At 60.9% G+C, this 18,009-nt stretch overlaps 1 protein-coding gene across 2 annotated transcripts; it reads right to left on the bottom strand.

Moving 5' to 3' along the window:
• Positions 1–10,275: 10,275 nt before the first annotated feature.
• Positions 10,276–17,952, bottom strand: CASP9 (caspase 9). Of its 2 annotated transcripts, none has more exons than XM_075437497.1 (10): positions 17,801–17,952; positions 16,361–16,580; positions 15,769–15,849; positions 15,528–15,559; positions 14,473–14,649; positions 13,641–13,730; positions 12,779–12,926; positions 12,054–12,233; positions 11,781–11,890; positions 10,276–10,838 (listed from the first exon to the last, which is right to left on the bottom strand). In XM_075437497.1, the coding sequence occupies exons 1-10, from the start codon at positions 17,930–17,932 to the stop codon at positions 10,746–10,748; spliced, it is 1,263 nt and encodes a 420-aa protein (XP_075293612.1). In that variant the 5' UTR covers positions 17,933–17,952; the 3' UTR covers positions 10,276–10,745. The 2 variants fall into 2 exon arrangements, with proteins under 2 accessions (XP_075293612.1, XP_075293611.1); XM_075437496.1 differs by having other exon boundaries at positions 12,054–12,254.
• Positions 17,953–18,009: the final 57 nt, after the last annotated feature.

Consider the following 18,009-nt stretch of genomic DNA (forward strand, 5'->3'; position numbering starts at 1 on the left):
TGTATCCTGGTCAGATGCCTACCTGACACACCCCCACACTCGCTCATCCACCCCTACCCCCCCGACCCACACTCCCACAGGCTGGCACAAACCCCACCCTACGCTGACAGCGGGCAGGACCGGGCAAAGGACAGAGAGCCGTGCCCAAGGCTCCCTCCCTGGGCAACAAGAACTCCTGGGCACCCCGGTACCACAGAACCAACCGCCTCACACAGTGCTCACCTGGCAACACACCAGCACTCTCAGTACAGCGCGGGACCAGACCACGAGACAACAAGGCAAACTCACAGGAAAAGTCACCTGCATCTCCAAAACTAAAGAAGACACCAGGCTGTCAATACCTACACCCAGGGATCCCGGGCCCTCCCTGGGCCACGCCTGCGCCCTGCACCCAGACCCAGCAGCACTCTGTCCCCCAGGCCCGTCCCTCAGCTCATCCCCCGTGACCGAGACATAATGGAAAGGGTACATGCAGAAACACAATGACACAGGATAAAGCCGCACCCCCGGCACCTCCCTGACCTTTCAGGCCCCCTCCCACAGCGGTGGCACCTAAGACTCCCCAGGGACACATGGCCTGGAAGACCCCAAGCCAAAGGATGTGGCAATAAACAACACAACACAGGCGCTCAGGGTATGCGTCTGGTGGCCAACCCAGCATTAACAGCGAACCTAAAGACAGAGGGGGGAGCTACACCAGCCAAGGACAAACATTTCCACGGCAGGGTATAACCTATGACAACACAGTCACGGAGGAAGAGCCAGAGCACGGACAGCAGGACCTGGGGAATCACAGACGAGGAGGATGGTGCGTGACAGGGAGGAGAAAGGTGAGACCACCTGGAGACGCTGTCAGGGGGAACCGGGCAACTCACCAGATTGCTGCACCTCAATAACACCACAGGTGCACTGTGTCTGGCCAGTACTCCATGTGCAAGACATCAACCCCCTTGCTTTCCAGCTCTCCTCAGCGCAACGGCAGGCTAAGGGGGGCTAGGTGCACATTCGGAGAGATAGCCCATTGGCCACAGCCAGTCTGGACACGTGACACATATATACTCCCACAACTCAGGCCATGCTCATAGCGGTCTGCACCGCTGGTCCAGTCCAAGTCATGACCAGACTCAGCCACAGTGAGGGGTCTGCTCACATTCAGTGAGAAACTGTGACCGCAACGCTCAGGCAGGGCCCTTTTATGTGTGCAGCGTATCTTCAGGCTTCTTTATTTACCACTGATAGTAACTGTCCCCTACACAGCATGTCCAAGTACAACACCATTACAAATACAACAGGACTACAGGTTATACATACACTAGCCTGGCTGAAAAAATTAGGGATAACTTGTCTTAGCGCTGTTCTCTGGAGTGCTCAAAGTCTCCCCTAGCAAAGTCCCACCCAAGGCATCCCAGAGCAGGCAGAGGCACGACTCAGCCCATCAGCCGGTCAATTGCAATATCCCTTCACTGGCTCCCCATGATATCTTCTTCTCCCACCATGCCCTATGTCCCTGACTCTTTTTAGCACCTTGCAATACTGCAGGTGCATTTTGAGTGAGTACAGTCATAGATACCTGCCTTCACGACTGCTGTACAATTCTCTCGGTTCCCATTCACAGGTACACTTGACATAAAACCAAGGGCACAGACTCCCACACGGGAGAGCACGCCTCACAGACAGGTAGCCTTCAGACCAGAGGTGAATTTTGGTATGACAAAGACATTCAAACCAGCAAAGTCCACACAACCATAGCAGCTCGACACCGTTTCCTATACCTGTTGCCTCGAGCACCAGAGAGACTGCTTATCCCTTCGATGGAACCATCTCTCCCCACTTCATTGTCACGGAGCGTTAACACAGAGTCTCCGCTCCGCTCCATCCGCTACAGCAGGTAACGGGGGCTGTTGCTGGGTTGGCAGATGCCTCACCTGCCTGCTGCACCTGTGGCCCTAGCTCAGACCTGCTTCTGCGTGTCTGCTTATCCTGCATGGGTGAACAATGCTGCTACTTTGAATCTGTCCTCTGCCTCCCTTGTGTCCCCCATCCCTGCCCCTTTTATTTTTTTTTGTCTATGATGTTGGTTTTTGTGCCACTGTGTCAGTAGTTGTAAAATGTAGCCGTATATGTGAATGGTGAAGTTGATGTCAAAGGCCAACACCCACAACAAGGGAAACATGCTGCAATGGCAACACAACTCCACAAACCCCAGCAATATAAATGGCCAGCCTCCTCCCCAGGGGCCCACAGCTCCTATCCCCCACCAGGGCAGGTTCAAGGCAGCTCTGTTGACACCGAGGCCTGACCAGGCAGACACACAGCCGTGGCCCGTGCAGCCTGCTGGGCCCAAGCTGCAAGAAACCCCCTCCCCAGCGTGTAGGGACAAGCCCCCAGCCCCTCACCCGCCACAGCCACTCGTGCCCACCGTGCCCGGGACAGCCTCTCTCACACACAAGCACACCAAAAAAACATAAAACAAAAAAAAAAAAACAACAACACTGCAGCACTAAACCATAAACACAACAAACTAAAACCCTTATCTAAACCAATGCCCATAACCACCCCAAACCCCAGACGCTCCTCCTCAATCGCTCCCCCTCCCCCACACCCACGCTGCCTGGCCCAGGCACGGCAGCAGCAGGAAACGGCTAAAAATGGACAAGACACCAGCACCCCTGCCCCAAATACCTGCCCCCCCCCCCCCCCCCCCCCCCGGGACCAGAGCTCAAAGCTGCCCTGGACACTAGGACCAACCCCCTGACTGGCACGCACCTGGCAATGGATGGCCACGTGACAGAACAAGGCTCCGGGACAAGGACCGTGCTCCGGGACAGAAGAAGGCTCCAGAAGAATGCTCAGGCACCAGCATGAAACAAAAAGGGGGAAGGCTGTCAGTACTTGCACCGATAGTTCCATACCCCACCAACCCCCCCAGTCCCCTGGCCCTGCCCTGCACCCAAGCCCTGGCATCCCAGGTCAATAACAGCAACCGGCTGCCCAGAGAGGTGGAAGAATCCCCGACCCGGGAGGGATTCCAATAAACTTGCTCAACATAGACTAAAGGACACAATTCCATCAGCACGGTGCTGCTGAGTGGATGTTCACTGCATGACCTTGCAGGTCTTTTCCACGCCATGATACTATGCTCCCAAATCCCGGAACCGAGGACAAAGGGAGGGGGGCCAGGGAGAGAGGGACCGGGGACAGCCATGACCCCCCAGGGCCACACTGACACCTCTTTCCCCTCTCATTGCAAATTTACTGCAACCTCGTGTGGCCAGATGAGCTGTGGACAGGAAGGGAGAGACCTTGGATAAATACCACACAGCCAGCACCAGGGAGAGGGGGGACAACATACGGCAGGAGGGATCACCGCAGCAAGAAAGAGAAACCAACACACATATGCAAAGGGGGCAGAGGGGATCCAAACATAAAAGGGAATGAGCACACACAGACCCGGAAAAAAGGTCATCGAGACAGGGCCCAGGCAAACTCTAGGCTCCAAGGGCACCACAGCACGGGAACAGAGAACAAGGAATCCCAACCACAGGGACACCACAGGCAAAGATCACAGAGAGCCAGAAATGATCACCCGACAGGGAAGAGAAAGACCCGGGGAAGGTGGGGGACCAAGGAGAAAGCACAGGGAACAACCCAACATAACTCCTCAAAGACCAAAGCACTTGAAGGGTGCCAAACAACCTAAAAAGGGAGACGGAACAGGAGGGAGGCTGAAGAAAGGCAGCCATGGGAAGCACAGGCGGGAACACCCTTGAGGACAGGACAATTCCCCACACCGGGACAGGATCGAGGGACACCCAGATTACAAACACCAAGCTCTCGTCCCCCGCCCAGGTCCATTCAGGACAGCCAGGCCTGGCCACGGCACGCCCAGGGCCCTGGCCATCGTGAGGCCAACACACCCCAGCCCCAGAGATTCTGCCCCCAGCCCTCACCTTCCGTGCCTGGGAGAGCCCCACTCATCCACAACAAAACAAAACAAAAAAAAAGGCTAATGGCTGCAGCACCAAACCATAAAAATGACAAACTAAAACAACAACCTGACCAAAAAAATACCCCCCAAAGTCCAGACGCTCACCCACGCTCGCTCACCCACCCCCGCCCTCACACACACACGCACACTGGCTGTCCCAGGCACGGCAGGCGTTAAAGATGGCCGAGAGCAGAGGAGGCACCAGCACCCCCACCCCAAGAATCCTCCCCAGGAACGAGAGCTCGGGGGCACCCTGCAACACAGAAACCGACCCCCCAGGCAGGACTCACCAGGCGAGGGAGGGCCACCCCAGGCACAGCACGGGACATGTCTCCAGGATGGGATGATGATCCATATCGCCATGTCGCTCGGACACCAGCAGAACAAGAGAAGACACCAGGCTGTCAGTCACAACATTAGGTCGACTGAGCCCCCCACGTTCCCCCACCGGCCCCCTGCACCCCAACCCAGACAGCCCCAGAACGCCCGGACCCCTGGGACCTTGCCCGGGGCTGAGCCCCATGCTCAAAGCACCAGTAACCCACAGGACAGATGGGAACCAGGGGAACGCTGAGCAAGGGGAGCATCACACAGAACACACCACAACCCGCCGCCTCACCCAGCCCGTGCTCTACCCTACAGCTCCTGCCTCTTCACCAAAATCCAACCTAGGGAGCAAAGCCTGAGGGACAAGGACCGCTTGCCATCGACAATGAAAAACCCTCAGCCACTGACCAGGACAGGGAAATTAAGTCCCACACGGCAGGGAGAAAAGCGAGAACGCAATAGGAATAAAAAAGGGGTGGGGGGCAGGCCACAAAAAGAAAAAGACATGAGACTACAGAGCTCACAAATAAGGGGCACAGGCAAAAAACAAGGACAGACTGGAGCGTGGCTGACAACAGGCTGAGAAATGACACCAACAGGGCAGCTGCCAGGAAAAAAAAAAAAAAAAAAAAACAAAACAAAAACACAACTACCCCAAAACCCACAAACAGATAAGCAGATTGAAGCCAGGGAAGAGACACACAAAAGACAGCCCTCCTACAAAACCAGGGGACGGCAGGAGAAAGGGAATAACAACAAAGGACAGAGCACAACAGTGCTGACACAAAATGGGGAAACGCAGCAGCAGACCACCCCAGGTGGAAGAACCCGCCTGGAGGTGCACTAACACCGATGACAGGGGGAGGCAGGGACACAGGAGGAAGACAGGCAGGGTAACGACAGAGGAAACACACTGCCAGTACACAAATACGTGCACAGGACAAGGGGCAAAGGGCCGCCCGCCGTGGGGTCGCCGAGCTCTCATTCCCCTTCTAGGCACACCCAGGGCTGCTGCTGCCTTGGCCCTGCCCGGCCGTGGCACCCACAGGGCCGCCGGTCACCGGCTGCTGCACCCCAAAAATGGGGACGAGCCCCCGGCCGCCTGCACCCGCTGAGCCCGGGAGAGCCCTGCTCAACCACAACACACACCAAATAAAAAAAAACAACATAAACCAATGGCTGCAGCACCAAAGCATAAACACTACAAACTAAAACAACAACAAGAGACAAAATGAAAACCCCCCCAAACCCCAGGCACGCCACACACACGCTCACAGGCACCCACGCACGCTCGCACAGGCTGGCCCGGGCACGGCGGGCGCTGGAGGCGGCCGGGAGCACACAAGGAAATGGAAAACCGCTCCTGGGAACGAGAGCTCGGGACACCCCCCGCAGAAAGGGACAAACCCCCGACACTCACCAGATGCCGTGCGGCACCCCCGTCCGACGGGATGCGGGCAGGGGGCAAAAACAACCCCGCAGCGGCAGCCACAGCCACTGCTGTCCATCCCTGTCTAGAGCTCTCCTTGGCCAGAGCCAGCCCTGCAAGAAGAGGAGGAGTGCTGTGAGCAGAGAAACCGTGGGGTAACCCCAGTACAGCTTCCCCCCTCCCTCCCCGAGCCTCTACACCCTCTGGCCCCGCCACACTCACCCGTACCTGTGCCACCAACATCATCCCGCTCCGCCGATGCACCTGCTCTCTCCTCGGCCTGGGGACGGACCAGCCACCACGCTCCACGCCATGGAAAGAAAACAAACGGCAATACCATTACCTATCTGCTGCCACAGGCATCCCCCTGACCCCTGCAACCCCCTCGAACCCCAGGTGGGGAGCCCAGGGAACACCCTGACCCACCACCTTCAGTCTGCACCAACCAGAGATGATCCAAAGCACAAGAGGACAGGGTGACTCTGTCCTATGGGACAACAGACCCAACACCAGTAGGTGCACCGTGGGATCACCGCACAGCCAGGTGCTCTGTGCACAAGCAGAGACAACAGGACAGCTCGGGGACACAGGGATAGAGAACACAGAAGGGGACCACTGTGGCACTGAGCTCTCCCAAACCCCCAGGGCACGGCCATGCCCTGGGAGCCCCAGACCCGCTTGGCCTGGACACCCACCCCCACCCCAGTGCCCCGGCTGTGGGGTCACGCTGCCCAGCACAGGAAACAACTCCAGGACAGGGCCGGCACTCCTCAGCCCCGGGGGGCTCGGGACAGCCAGGGGATCCCTCCACAGAAGTAGCCGCACCGCGTACGGGTCCTCGCCCCCGGCCCCACACGGGCACAGGGCCCCCGACGCCACCCTGGGGCCCCCGCCGCCCCGGGGAAAGCCACAAACTAAGGCAAAACAAACCAAAAGAAACGGCTGCAGCTCTAAACCATAAACACAACAGGCTAAAATAATGACTCAAGGCACACAAAAAGCCTCCCCAAAAAATTGACATACACACCCCCTGCAGCCACGCTCCCCACACACACCCCCAGGCTTTCCCCAGCGCGGCGGGCACCTCCGGCATCCAAGAGGACGCCGCAGCCAGGGCAGCGGCCGGGAACCCCCTCCCCACGACACCAAGGACGGCACCCACGGTGGGCCCCCGGCGGTAGGGACCCGCAGCCACCCCGTCCTGAGTCCCCCGGGAAAGGCAGCGCCGACCCCGACCCCGGGCTGCCCCTGGCATCCCCCCCCCCCCCCCCCCCCAGGAGCCCCGCTGATGGGGGGCTGAGAGCTCAGTGCCACTTTGGGGGTACAAGGGACACAACCACACCAAGCACCGCTCTCACCTGTCATGGACAGGACTGCAGGGCCTCCAGGACACACCCGCAGTGGCTGCGGGCCAAGCCAGGGATGGAGATGGCCACCCTGCAACGGGAAGACCACCCCAAAACCAGGAATGGGCATCAGCAACATGGCCGGGACACAGCACCCCAAGGTGCCAGGGGCACCTCCCACCCCACCACACCCACCCCAGCCCTCTCACCTGTACCGACAGAGAGACCACGCTCTCTGGTCCCCACGCTCCCCTCCAGCATCCGGCACCTGGGACGGGGACATCTCCGCAGCAGGGATCCAGGCGCCATTGGTAGGAAAAAATAAAAAAGGCTGAGAGTCACCTTTGGCCACAGCCCAACCCCCCACAACCCCACCCCAGCTGGGCACAGCCAGGGGCACCCCGCTCCCACCGTGCCCTGGTGGGGGCCACTGGGCAGGGAAACACCCAAGGGACAACAGCACGGCGGTCCCCAGGGAAATGGCACCAGGGAGACGGGATAAGACCCAATGTGTGGAACCCCAAAACAGGACTAGCGCGCCCTGACCCCACCACACCCAGACACACAGGGCACCCCTACACATGGTGTCAGGACAGGACAGGGAGCACCAGCACCCCACACCCCAGGGAGACAACAAAGGGACAGGGGAAAGGGACACAGGGAAGGGGACAGCTGTGGCACTGAGCTCTCCCAAACCCCCAGGGCACGGCCAGGTCCTGGCAGCCCCAGACCCGCTTGGCCTGGACACCCACCCCCACCCCAGCGCCCCAGCTGCGGGGTCACACTGCCCAGCACAGGGATGGCACCAGGACAGGGCCGGCACCCCTCGGCCCCGGGGGGCTCGGAACGGCCAGGGGATCCCTCCACAGAAGTAGCCGCACCACATACGGGTCCTCACCCCCGGCCCCGCACGGGCACGGGGCCCCCGAGGCCACCCTGGGGCGCCCGCCGCCCCCGGGAAAGCCACAAACTAAGGCAAAAAAAAACCAAAAGAAAGGGCTGCAGCTCTAAACCATAAACACAACAGGCTAAAATAACAACTTAAAGCAAAATAAAAAGCCCCCCCAAAAAGAGTCACACGCACCTCCCGCAGCCACGCACCCCGCAGCCACGCTCCCCACACACACCCCCAGGCTTTCCCCAGCTCGGCGGGCACCTCCGGCATCCAAGAGGACACCACGGCCAGGGCAGCGGCCGGGAACCCCCTCCCCACGGCACCGAGGACGGCACCCACGGTGGGCCCCCGCCAGTAGGGACCCGCGGCCGCCCCGTCCTGAGTCCCCTGGGAAAGGCGGCGCCGACCCCGACCCCGGGCTGCCCCTGGCATCCCCCCCCCCACCCCAAGAGCCCCACTGATGGGGGGCAGAGAGCTCGGTGCCACGGCTGGACAGAGACTAAAACAAACCAACCATCGCTCTCACCTGTCATGGACGAGGCAGCAGGGCCTTAGGATCGCTCCTCCGTCAGCTGGGCTCCAGGGACTAGGAGAGGATGGAGACCACAGAGACCTAGATCTGCTCTGTTTCCATGGTCCTCTGTTCCTCTCCGCTGCATTTTCACCACATCCTGCTAAAATTCAGTTTCCACATACCCTGCTTTTCTCCTTTTGACATAAACCTCTTATATCACATCTTTTCTTCACAGCTTTCTCCTCCTCCTGTTGCAAGATCTCACAGCGGGGCCGATCTCCGACGACTGCTGCAGTTGAGCAGTACCTACAAACGGAGCTTCACTTACCCCAGCCGCGCAGGTGTCGGGCACCGGCAGCTCCCAGCCACACCGTCCAGCTCCACCGCCAAGGACTTGCCGTTCCTGCTGCAGCACTGTCAGCAACTCAGATGTTGGAATGCCCCAAGAGGAGAGCAGATCCTCTCTAGCTCCTGTCCTGCTCGCCCTGGCCCCGGCCTCTGCCTTTCAGCCCCCGGCGCTGCCCTCATTGGCTCCACCTGAGCCCCCTCCCGATTCTCCCCACCTGTGCCCAGGCTCCCCGCGGGCTGCTCCTCCCTTCGAGCGGTCCCTTGGCCCCCCCGGCCCCCGAGGTTACAGGTGGGGGGCCACGCGTCCCGGACCCAGACACCGACAACGATGGTCCCGCTGCTTCCCTGCCCCCAATTCCTAGGGCGCAGCCCCACCTGCCCCAAGGCCACACGGCTTCAGGGTCTCCCGGCGATCCCACCCCATCTGGCTTCGCTCGACCCAGCCCTCAACCCCCACCGCAGCCCCAGCGAGTCCTTTGGCACAGCAGGGCGGCCGCTTCAGGGGCAACACCCCATGGGCAAGAACCTCGGGGACCCAAAACTGGCCCCCCACGCAGGGCAGCATCCCGCACACAGCACAGCTGGGGAGCCCATGGGGACAAAGCGTGACCTAAGGAACCGTGCCCGTCTCGAGCGACCGAGGGGCTTCCTCCCCAGCACAGGGGCTTCGGGCCAGGGGGGATGGCCAGGCATGGATCGCTGCAGGACACTGAGCCCTGAGCGGCAGGGGCTCGAGGCCACTGAAGGAGAGAGTCAACGCAAGCCCCCTCCTCCTCTCTCCCTCACTCAGCTTTTCATTACTTCTCTCGAGTTTTCTGCTCCTTTCATCATTCCTTGAGCCCTATCAGCCTTCAAACGCAGCTCAACCCAAACTCCGGGCTGACAATCACTCCACTGGCAGGGCTAAGCTGCCTCACAGCGCCTGAAGCGCGGCCTTAAACGGAGCTGAGAAATACCGGGTGACAGCAAGGGCAGAATGGAGATCCACGGGGCCAAACACCTCGCGTGCATCCACGAGAGTGCAGAACACCCATGCAATGAAACCAGGCCAGGGATGCTCTCCCACCAAGATCCCACGCACGTCCAGAGTTTCTGACCCAACACTGTCAACGCCGCTGCCGCCGGCAGCTCCTCACATCGAGCGCTTTCGCTCAGCTCTGGCAGCCCAAGGAATCCTCGCCGGTTTCTGGCTGTCACTCCCATTTAGCATCCGATCGACTCCCGAAAAGGACGCAAGCTGTCTCCTCCCCTTCTCCATACGCTGGCACGGCCGCATTAGAAACGCTTCCAGTACCAGCTGGAGGCTACTGACTCACACAGGCGAGGTTTGTCTGGCTCTTCCCGTATCAAGGAAGCCCGCAGGAGATGCTGAAACAGCATTGATGGGATGGAACAGACAAGCAAATACACCACCACACGTTTCATCCATGCTCGCTGTGTTTTATTGAAAACAAGATACATTGATCGCAAAAACCATTCCATTCCGCTGCGCCGCCAGCCTTTGATTCCGTCCATCCGTTAGCCAGGCAGCAAAGGACGCAAACATCATCATCACCGGAAGTCAACAACACCGGGAGGCCGAGCGCGGCCGTGCCGTGGCGAGCAAGAGGCACACACCTCTGCCACTGCGGGGGCTCCGGGCTGTCACCTCCCCGGCGAGGGGGCTTCCTTTGCCCGCCCCGGCTCCGTCCCTAACGCTTCCCATCGGCACCGAGCCAGTCTCCATCTTCTCTCTGCATCACAGCAAGGACAGCATTCACGGATCGCATTTCTCAGGACAATCACCGTGACAGACAAAGGCCGCCGCGAGCAGCGACGCCAAGACACGGCCGGCACAGATTTCATCTGGCCACAGGAAACTAACTGCCACGCTGGGCATGGCCCTCAGAGCCCCCACGTCATTTGCACGGGAAGAAGAATTTTTTCCGGAGAAAGTTGAAACAGCCCGGCATCTGCTTGTACGTCCCCTCGGCAGAGACGGCGTTCGCCACCTGGAACAGAAGGAGAGCGGCTGAGGAGCGGGACGCGACCCCTCACGGGCAGCACGGCGCTGGGGACGGGGAACGGGACGGTGGGATGGGAGAGAAAGGTGGGTCTCTGAAAACGAGCCCCTTCCCTCGCACGGGAGGCCAACCGGCAGAGAGAGGGGCTCGCTCTACTCCCCTGAAACCAACAGCTGCCGTGCCACCGCACCCCAAAGCGGCACCGCGACATCTAGAAAACCACACAACATCAGCCCTGCTCTCCCCCACCGCCTCCACATAATACGTTCTCCCAGCCCGCAGAGAAGTGCACAAGTGTCTGCAAGTACCTACGCTTGTCCCACACTTCGGCAACCTGCTGTGGTCAACAGGCACGCACCAGAAAACATTTATTACCCGCACCGGTAGCACATTCCTGCACGCTGCGCTCCTCGCTTGCCAGGACACATGAACGCCAACATCTGGCATCACCTTCCTGAGGGCACGGCGCTCCTCCAGACTTACCACGGTGTCACGGGAGCTCCAGCAGGCACACGACCCAAAGAGAGAGAGCACCCGCGGAGGTCGCCAGGCACCAGGGACCCGGTGGGTGTTCCCCAAGAGCACGGCCTGCCCAGTGGCACGCCTAGGAGGGTGCCCCGAGGCCTGTCATCTCGGACTTCCAAGGACAGAATGAGCTATGCCCGTTTTCAGCAATTTCCTCAGAAAAGATGAACACCCAGTTTTCCAGGCTTGCTTCTCACTAGGGAATTCTCAAGGGGATTTTTGGCAGATCGAGGCCAGACCCTCACTTCCTATTTCCCCCTCTCCACAGCACCTCCGATTCGCCGCTCCACTAACTGAACGCTACCATCCCTCCTTTGCTGGACACGGGCCTCTGTGCCCTGCCCGATGGCGGCTCCCACTATTTCCTTCACCACAACTACAAAAAGCAGGAAAACAGGCATTTACCCGCAGTAACATGGTCAGCAGGTCTTCCGCACGGGCGTGCTGCTCCAGCACGTTGTCCAGCTTCTGCACGTACCACGAGCCGCGCGATGCCTCCCGCCAGGAGACGAAACCTTCAGAGACAGAAGGAGAACATCACCCCTGAAGCTGCTCTTCCGTCCTCTCCTCACCGAGTCCGCGCCGCTCCCCAGGCACCGTCTCCAGCACCCCTGACCACCCCCAACTTTGCCGCTCCATCCCCCGGACCTGGCAACGGACTGGCACGGACGGTCTCACCTGGGAAGGTCGAGTATGAGACCAAGATGTCGCTGGGCGTCGGCAAACTGGCTACGGCGTCTGGCTCATCCACGTTACCCAACGGAGACCAAAAAGGGGTCGCGTCCAACTCCAAAGGACCACTGGGAGCCTCATCGTGGGGCGCATCAAAATCCACTACACAGCCTCGGTCTCTTTGTTCTGCAAGAAGCGGCAACGAGACTATCCCTGAGGTCCATCTTACCCACACGCTCCACAAGCGTCTGCCCTCCAGGACAAAAGGACGAAAAATAAATTAGTAATACAAAAGGCCCTCCCACAAAATGCAGCTTTTGGGCCCAGCGGCTGCACTGGCAGACTCAGAGCCGCCGGCGACGCAGACGCGCGACCTCAGCCCATGCTTCCGCACCAACCTCAGGGCTCGAGGCCCAGCGCTGCCGCTCGGCACTCGCAGCCTGGCCACGTGCTGCCACGGTGACTCCCCTCCTTTTGTCTCGCACCCCTACCAAGCAGAAAACCCGTTCTGGTACACGCAAATTGTTAGGCCCTCCTACGAGAGGCACGCATCCGAGCCCTTGGACTGCACCCAGGCTAGCAGCAAGAATCCGTGGCCCAGAGTAAGAGCAGACAGCTGGAGAAAGAGGCGGCGAGGAAAAAAGGAACAAGAAGCCACAGCCTAACGACGTCTCCCAAGCCTGCTGACACCCAACAGCCGACTCGCTTCGGGAGCGACAACAAAGATTCACCTCCGCCGCAGGCCTGGATGAAGAAGAGTTTGGGTTTCCCTCTCAGACTCGGGCTATTGGACCCATTGAAATAGTTCACAATCTTTTCGACGGAAATGGGTTTGCCGTCCGTTCCGTAAACACCTCCTGGAAACTGATTGTGGCTCGTCTGCAAGAGGAAAATCCAGGAGCGAGTCACGCGGAAGGCGAGGCCGGTTCCGAGGGAGCCCGGTTCTCATCGGGTGCTCCATAGCCTACAGTCACCAGAAGGAATCTCGCCGCCTCGCGTTTGTGCAAATGTGCGCACCCCATCAGGGGGAGGGGACGCCCAGGAGGCGTCTCCAACGTGCTGAGACCCAGCAATCCAACTCCTATTCCCCGACTCCCGTCCCACCTCCTCCAGCGACAGGGTTCTTCATCCTCTGGGACAACGGGCACGTACCGTACGCTGTTCTCCTAACAACTGCTCCCCTCTCCTCATCCCTCCCAGCCTCTGACTCCCGATAAAGAGCCGTCACTACTGCTCGCATCTCCCCGCCAGAGCTGGAGAAACGGCAAGAACCGAACGAGCGCGGAACGAGGGTCAGCGCTACCTCCCTTCCCTGCCCAACGTTCGGTTCCCAACAACACACCCCAGCTTCTGGAACAGAGAACGCCCGTCCATGGGCTATGCCGGATGGGACTACACCGGAGAAGCTCCCATTGTCTTGACTCAGATACCAGAGTACAACTCCTCAAAACATACCACCATCGCCCATGACAGACCACTTCCCTCCCTCCCTCCCTCCCTCCCTCCCGGCGTGACACAGCAGCGCAGGGAACTGTCCCCATCCCGTGTGGGCAGCCTGCCTAACGAGCAACGGGAGAGACACGACGAACCCACCTGACAGCCGTGCGAGAGGATGACCACGACGCAGCAGTCCAAGGCGCCGTGGTCCCGCCGCGCCAGCTCCTGCAGCTCCGAAACCATTTCCTACGTGGAGAACAGCACGGGAAGGGTTGCTCGAACCGCAGCTCAGCCATAGCCTGCTGCCGGGCCCTGCTCTTATCAGCCTCTCACAGCCGGGCTGCTGGCAAGGATCCAGCCGATCTCTCCGCCACATCCTGTCCAGCCACAGCGGGATAACACACACCGCACATTCTAGGAGCCAAACCCATCGACAGACAGGGAGGGTTTCCGCAGCTCTGCCCTTGTTTAAGATCAGTTGCTTTTTTTTTCCAGACATTTCCCTGCTCACTGCATTCTTTACAACGCAGCAACCTAAACCACAACCCACCGCTATACACGTTATGCACTGAAATGCACCGTTGGCGATCGGGGGCCGGTGGGGGAGCAGAGAACCTCGCGTTTCTCTCAGCGGCCAATCGAGCTCCCCGCGCCGCTTGGACTGCCGGCCGCAGGCTGGACAGACAGACCGATCGCATCCCCCGCCGCACGCAATCCCGGTCGCCGCGATGCAGCCTCACCCATTTCCCCACGCATCACAACCAGGAAGCAAAGTTCCGGGAGAGGGGTGGAACCACGCACGGGCCTTTCTCCTTCTGCAATTGCAGCGTGACAATACAATACAAGGATAGGAGCAGGGGATTATTTCTTGGGGCGAGCTGGGGCTGCAGGCGTGCCGCCGACACAGGGGCATCTCCCTAACGTGCTCCCGCAGCTTCCAGGGGCTCGCCTCACGTCCCTCACGTTAGCTGAGCGCGGCCGGCCTCACCCGAGCTTTCAGGTCCCGCCGAGTCAGCACGTAGAAGCGCAAGGCCCTGAAGCGCTTCTCCAGCTTCTCGCAGTCCACATCGGAGCCGTCTCGATTCGACAGATGCGAGTCTCGGCTGAAGGTGACGTTGTTGAGGATCAGGCAGTATCCGCACGGGTCCGCTCTCACCTCGTACACCTGGCAGGCACACGTCGCAGTCACACACTCCCCGCGTGCAGAGCGCTCGCTGGCTACTCCAGCGGGACGCAACGGCAGCCAGGAACGGGAGACCTTAAAGTCACTCCCATCACCGCTTTCCCATTTCTCCTGTTCTAGGGATGGGTAAGAGCGTCTGCTCTCCACGCGCACATTGTGAACAGTGGCCAGGGAACACAAAGCAACCTGCCAAACGGGGACCGCCTCGGCAGAACGGCGGCTGCTTCGTTACCCGCGGCGTCTCCGAGGGCAAGCTGAGGTTACTGGGAGGTTTTTTAGGCATCATCGTCAAACCTCGCCACGGAGGCAGAGCCCTGGCAAGGAGCCAAGTAAACAGTCCAATAAATCTCCCAGAAACTCAGCTTTACCATCGACAACGACACCACAGGAATTTGAGGAGGGCGACCCAAACAGCCACACCAATACCAGGCCACGAGCCACACAAATACGCGGCCAAACTACTTGCTCGGCATCAGACACAGGCTGTGAGAGGGCAGCTCCAGACATACTCGCAAAGCTCGCCTCCCTGTGCCTTCCCCAACGCGCCGCAGTGCACTGCACGTGTTGGTTCGCTTCCCTGGCGTCTGTCTCTCAACTACAGTTCCTGAACACCGCGCAACGCGGCACCTTCAGCAACTCAGCGCAGGCTTCAGCTCTGTGCGAGGTTACTCGCGCTACGGCTGCGGCCATCTGCAGAGGAGCTCTGCGCCGACGGGCCCCGTGACAGCGGCGTGGGTGGTCGCGCAGCTAAGGCAAAGGCAGAACCGGCCGTCCCAGGGCCATGCTCTGGCAGCCGCCCACCAGGCGCGGACGGGGCTTTGGCTTCGTGGGGAACGCTTCCGGCCTACCCAAATACTCACCAGATCGCAGCTCCTCTCACCAACGGCCGAACCTACAACACACAACAGAGACACAGCGTTGAACTCTTGGTGCTCTGCAACGAGATGTTGCACGCCTTCCTCCTAGAATTAACATCAGTGCTTCCCCGGCACCTGCAACGCATCGGCTACCGACACCAACCCCCCCCTTCCCGCCCTGCCCCACGCCGGATGCCAGCGTTTGGCACGCCGTCTCCCTGGAAGAGCCCAGGACGCGGCTTACCCCGGGCTGGCACGGGAGGTGTTTGAGGTCTTTCGCTCTCCGCTCGGATCGGGATCGATGAAGGCTCAGGCAAGTTCGCATCTGCCATGAGAGAGGACGGTCAGGTCTCGCCTTCTCCCCCTCCCCGTATCACGCTATACGTAACCAACCCGGGGTCCCCAGAAGGACCCGAACCGACGGTGGCCTGTCACGGGGACCCTGCTGCAAGGTGCCATACGACAGGGCCTCTGCGTTGCCCCTTTCTGGGTTCCAAAGACTACAGTTTCTCACCACTGCTGCACAAAATGGATCGGCATGCAGATTCACCGGCGCGCGAGACGGCGAGCACGCGGCAAAATCCATTTCCACCAAGGGACCATGGAGGTCGCATGCAGCAATACAGAGAAGGCAGCTGCTAAAGCTGTGGGCACGCAGCTGGGGCGGAAATCTGCCGCTGCTGGAAAACACGGCATTCTCCCAACAGCTCGGCATGCTCGCCTCTAGGAGCCATGCTTCAGGATCGTTAAAAACAAGGCCTCGCACGCTATTACCCCCAGAGAGAGGGATTCCAGCTGCCATTGGCCCCCAAAACACCTGTGCCCTCGACACTTACTTTTATTATGCTTTTCTCCAGTGAGGGCCAGCTCCACAGGCCTCAGGTCTACCGGTTGCGGCGGTGCCGGCAGGCGCTCGCACGCCTCGCTCAGCATGTCCGCGAGGTCGCCCTGCCCAGTGTCCCGCAGGATCGAGAGAAATACCGGGAAAGCCCGTTTCCCTCGAGTCTCCAGGTCGATGACCAGCTGCCGGGCTTGCTCTCCTCGGCTGCCGGCGCTCTGCAGAGGAAAAAAGCCCAGGACAACACGTGTTCACCCCGAGCCAAGGCACTCCCCCAGCCCCTAGAGAGGCAAAATGTGGGCATCCAGCCCGAGCCCCTCTACACAGGGCAAACGAGCCCGAGGCCCGGCGGCCACAGTCTCAGAGACCCCCAGCAGCCACACAAAACCCACTCCCGACCCCCTCCAACCAAAAAGGCCTGGCACCACCGCCGCCGCCGGGCCGGGCAGCCGCAGCCCACTGTAGGGCTCGGAGGGAGCAACCCCAGCCTGACCCCAGGGCACAAGCGGGTGCTCCCCAGCCTGTCACCGGCGCACGGGACAATACGAGACACCCCCGGGCCTGTCACCACCACGAGAGGGGAAACACGGGTCCCTTGGGCCTGTCTCCAGGTTGGGACAGGGAGCCAGGAAGAAACCCCCACGCCTGGCACCAGCTGGAGCCAGAGACCAGAAGGGACAGGATAAGGGGGCGTGCGTCTTACAGCTCTTCCCGGTGGGGGCCCGGGGGGGGAGGGACAAGGGCCGCGCTCCAGGCCTGGCACCGGGGTGAAGAGACACGGGGGCCTCCCCTGAGGGACACAGAGGCCTCCCTTGGGTCTGTCACCGGGATCGAGGGGGACACGGGGGCCTTCGCCGGGGCTGAGGGGACACAGACCTGGCAGCAGAGACAGGGGCCGCAGGGGCTACCCCCCAGGCCGGTCACCACAGGGAGAGGACACAGGGGCCTCCCTTTGGCATGTCACCGGAGCTGAGGGGGACACAAGGACCTCCCTTGGACCTGTCACCAGGGTGAGAGGACCTGGGGGCCTCTCATGGGCCTGTCACCAGGACTGAGGGGCACACAGGGGCCTCCCTTGGGGCTGAGGGGACACAGAGGCCTCCTTTGAGCCTGCCACCAGGGTGAGGGGACACAGGGGCCTCCATCAGGCACATCGCCGGGGCTGAGGGGACACGGGGGCCTCCCTTGGGCCTGTCATCGGGGTGAGGGGACGCAGAGGCCTCCCTGAGGCCTGTCAACGGTGTGAGGGAACAAGGAAGCCTCCCTCGGGCCTGACAGAACACGGGGGCCACCCCCCAGACCTGTCCCCGGCGCTGAGGGGACACGGGGGCCTCCATCTGGCCCGTCCCCGGGGCCGAGCGGACACCGAGCCTGCCCGCGGGCCCGTCCCCGCCTCTGAGGGGACGACCGTCGCCCCCCGGCCGCGCCCCCGGCCCACCTGCAGCTCCTCGACCATGGGCCGGGTGAAGAGCCCGCGGTCCTCCAGCGGCGCCCAGAGCGGCGCCACGCGCAGCTCCGCCACCAGCCGCACCCGCCCGCGCCGCAGCGCCCGCCGCTGCTCCTCCTCCATGGCGCCGCTCCGGCCGCTCGTCTCGGTGACCGGAAGCGGCGCCCGTCTCTAAGGTGACGGCGGGGCGGGCGCGCCGG

Source organism: Opisthocomus hoazin, chromosome 16 (genome assembly GCF_030867145.1).
Source record: "Opisthocomus hoazin isolate bOpiHoa1 chromosome 16, bOpiHoa1.hap1, whole genome shotgun sequence".
In the NCBI taxonomy this organism is placed as follows: domain Eukaryota; kingdom Metazoa; phylum Chordata; class Aves; order Opisthocomiformes; family Opisthocomidae; genus Opisthocomus; species Opisthocomus hoazin.

Excerpts from the sequence above, each read along its gene's own strand:
- CASP9 (XM_075437496.1), bottom strand. The coding sequence starts at position 17,932 with ATGGAGGAGGAGCAGCGGCGGGCGCTGCGGCGCGGGCGGGTGCGGCTG. Across the intron at positions 13,731-14,472 it reads GGCGGGACCTGAAAGCTCGG|GAAATGGTTTCGGAGCTGCA; the intron begins GTGAGGCCGGCC and ends TTCTCCACGTAG. Across the intron at positions 12,927-13,640 it reads TCCTCTCGCACGGCTGTCAG|ACGAGCCACAATCAGTTTCC; the intron begins GTGGGTTCGTCG and ends TTCCTCTTGCAG.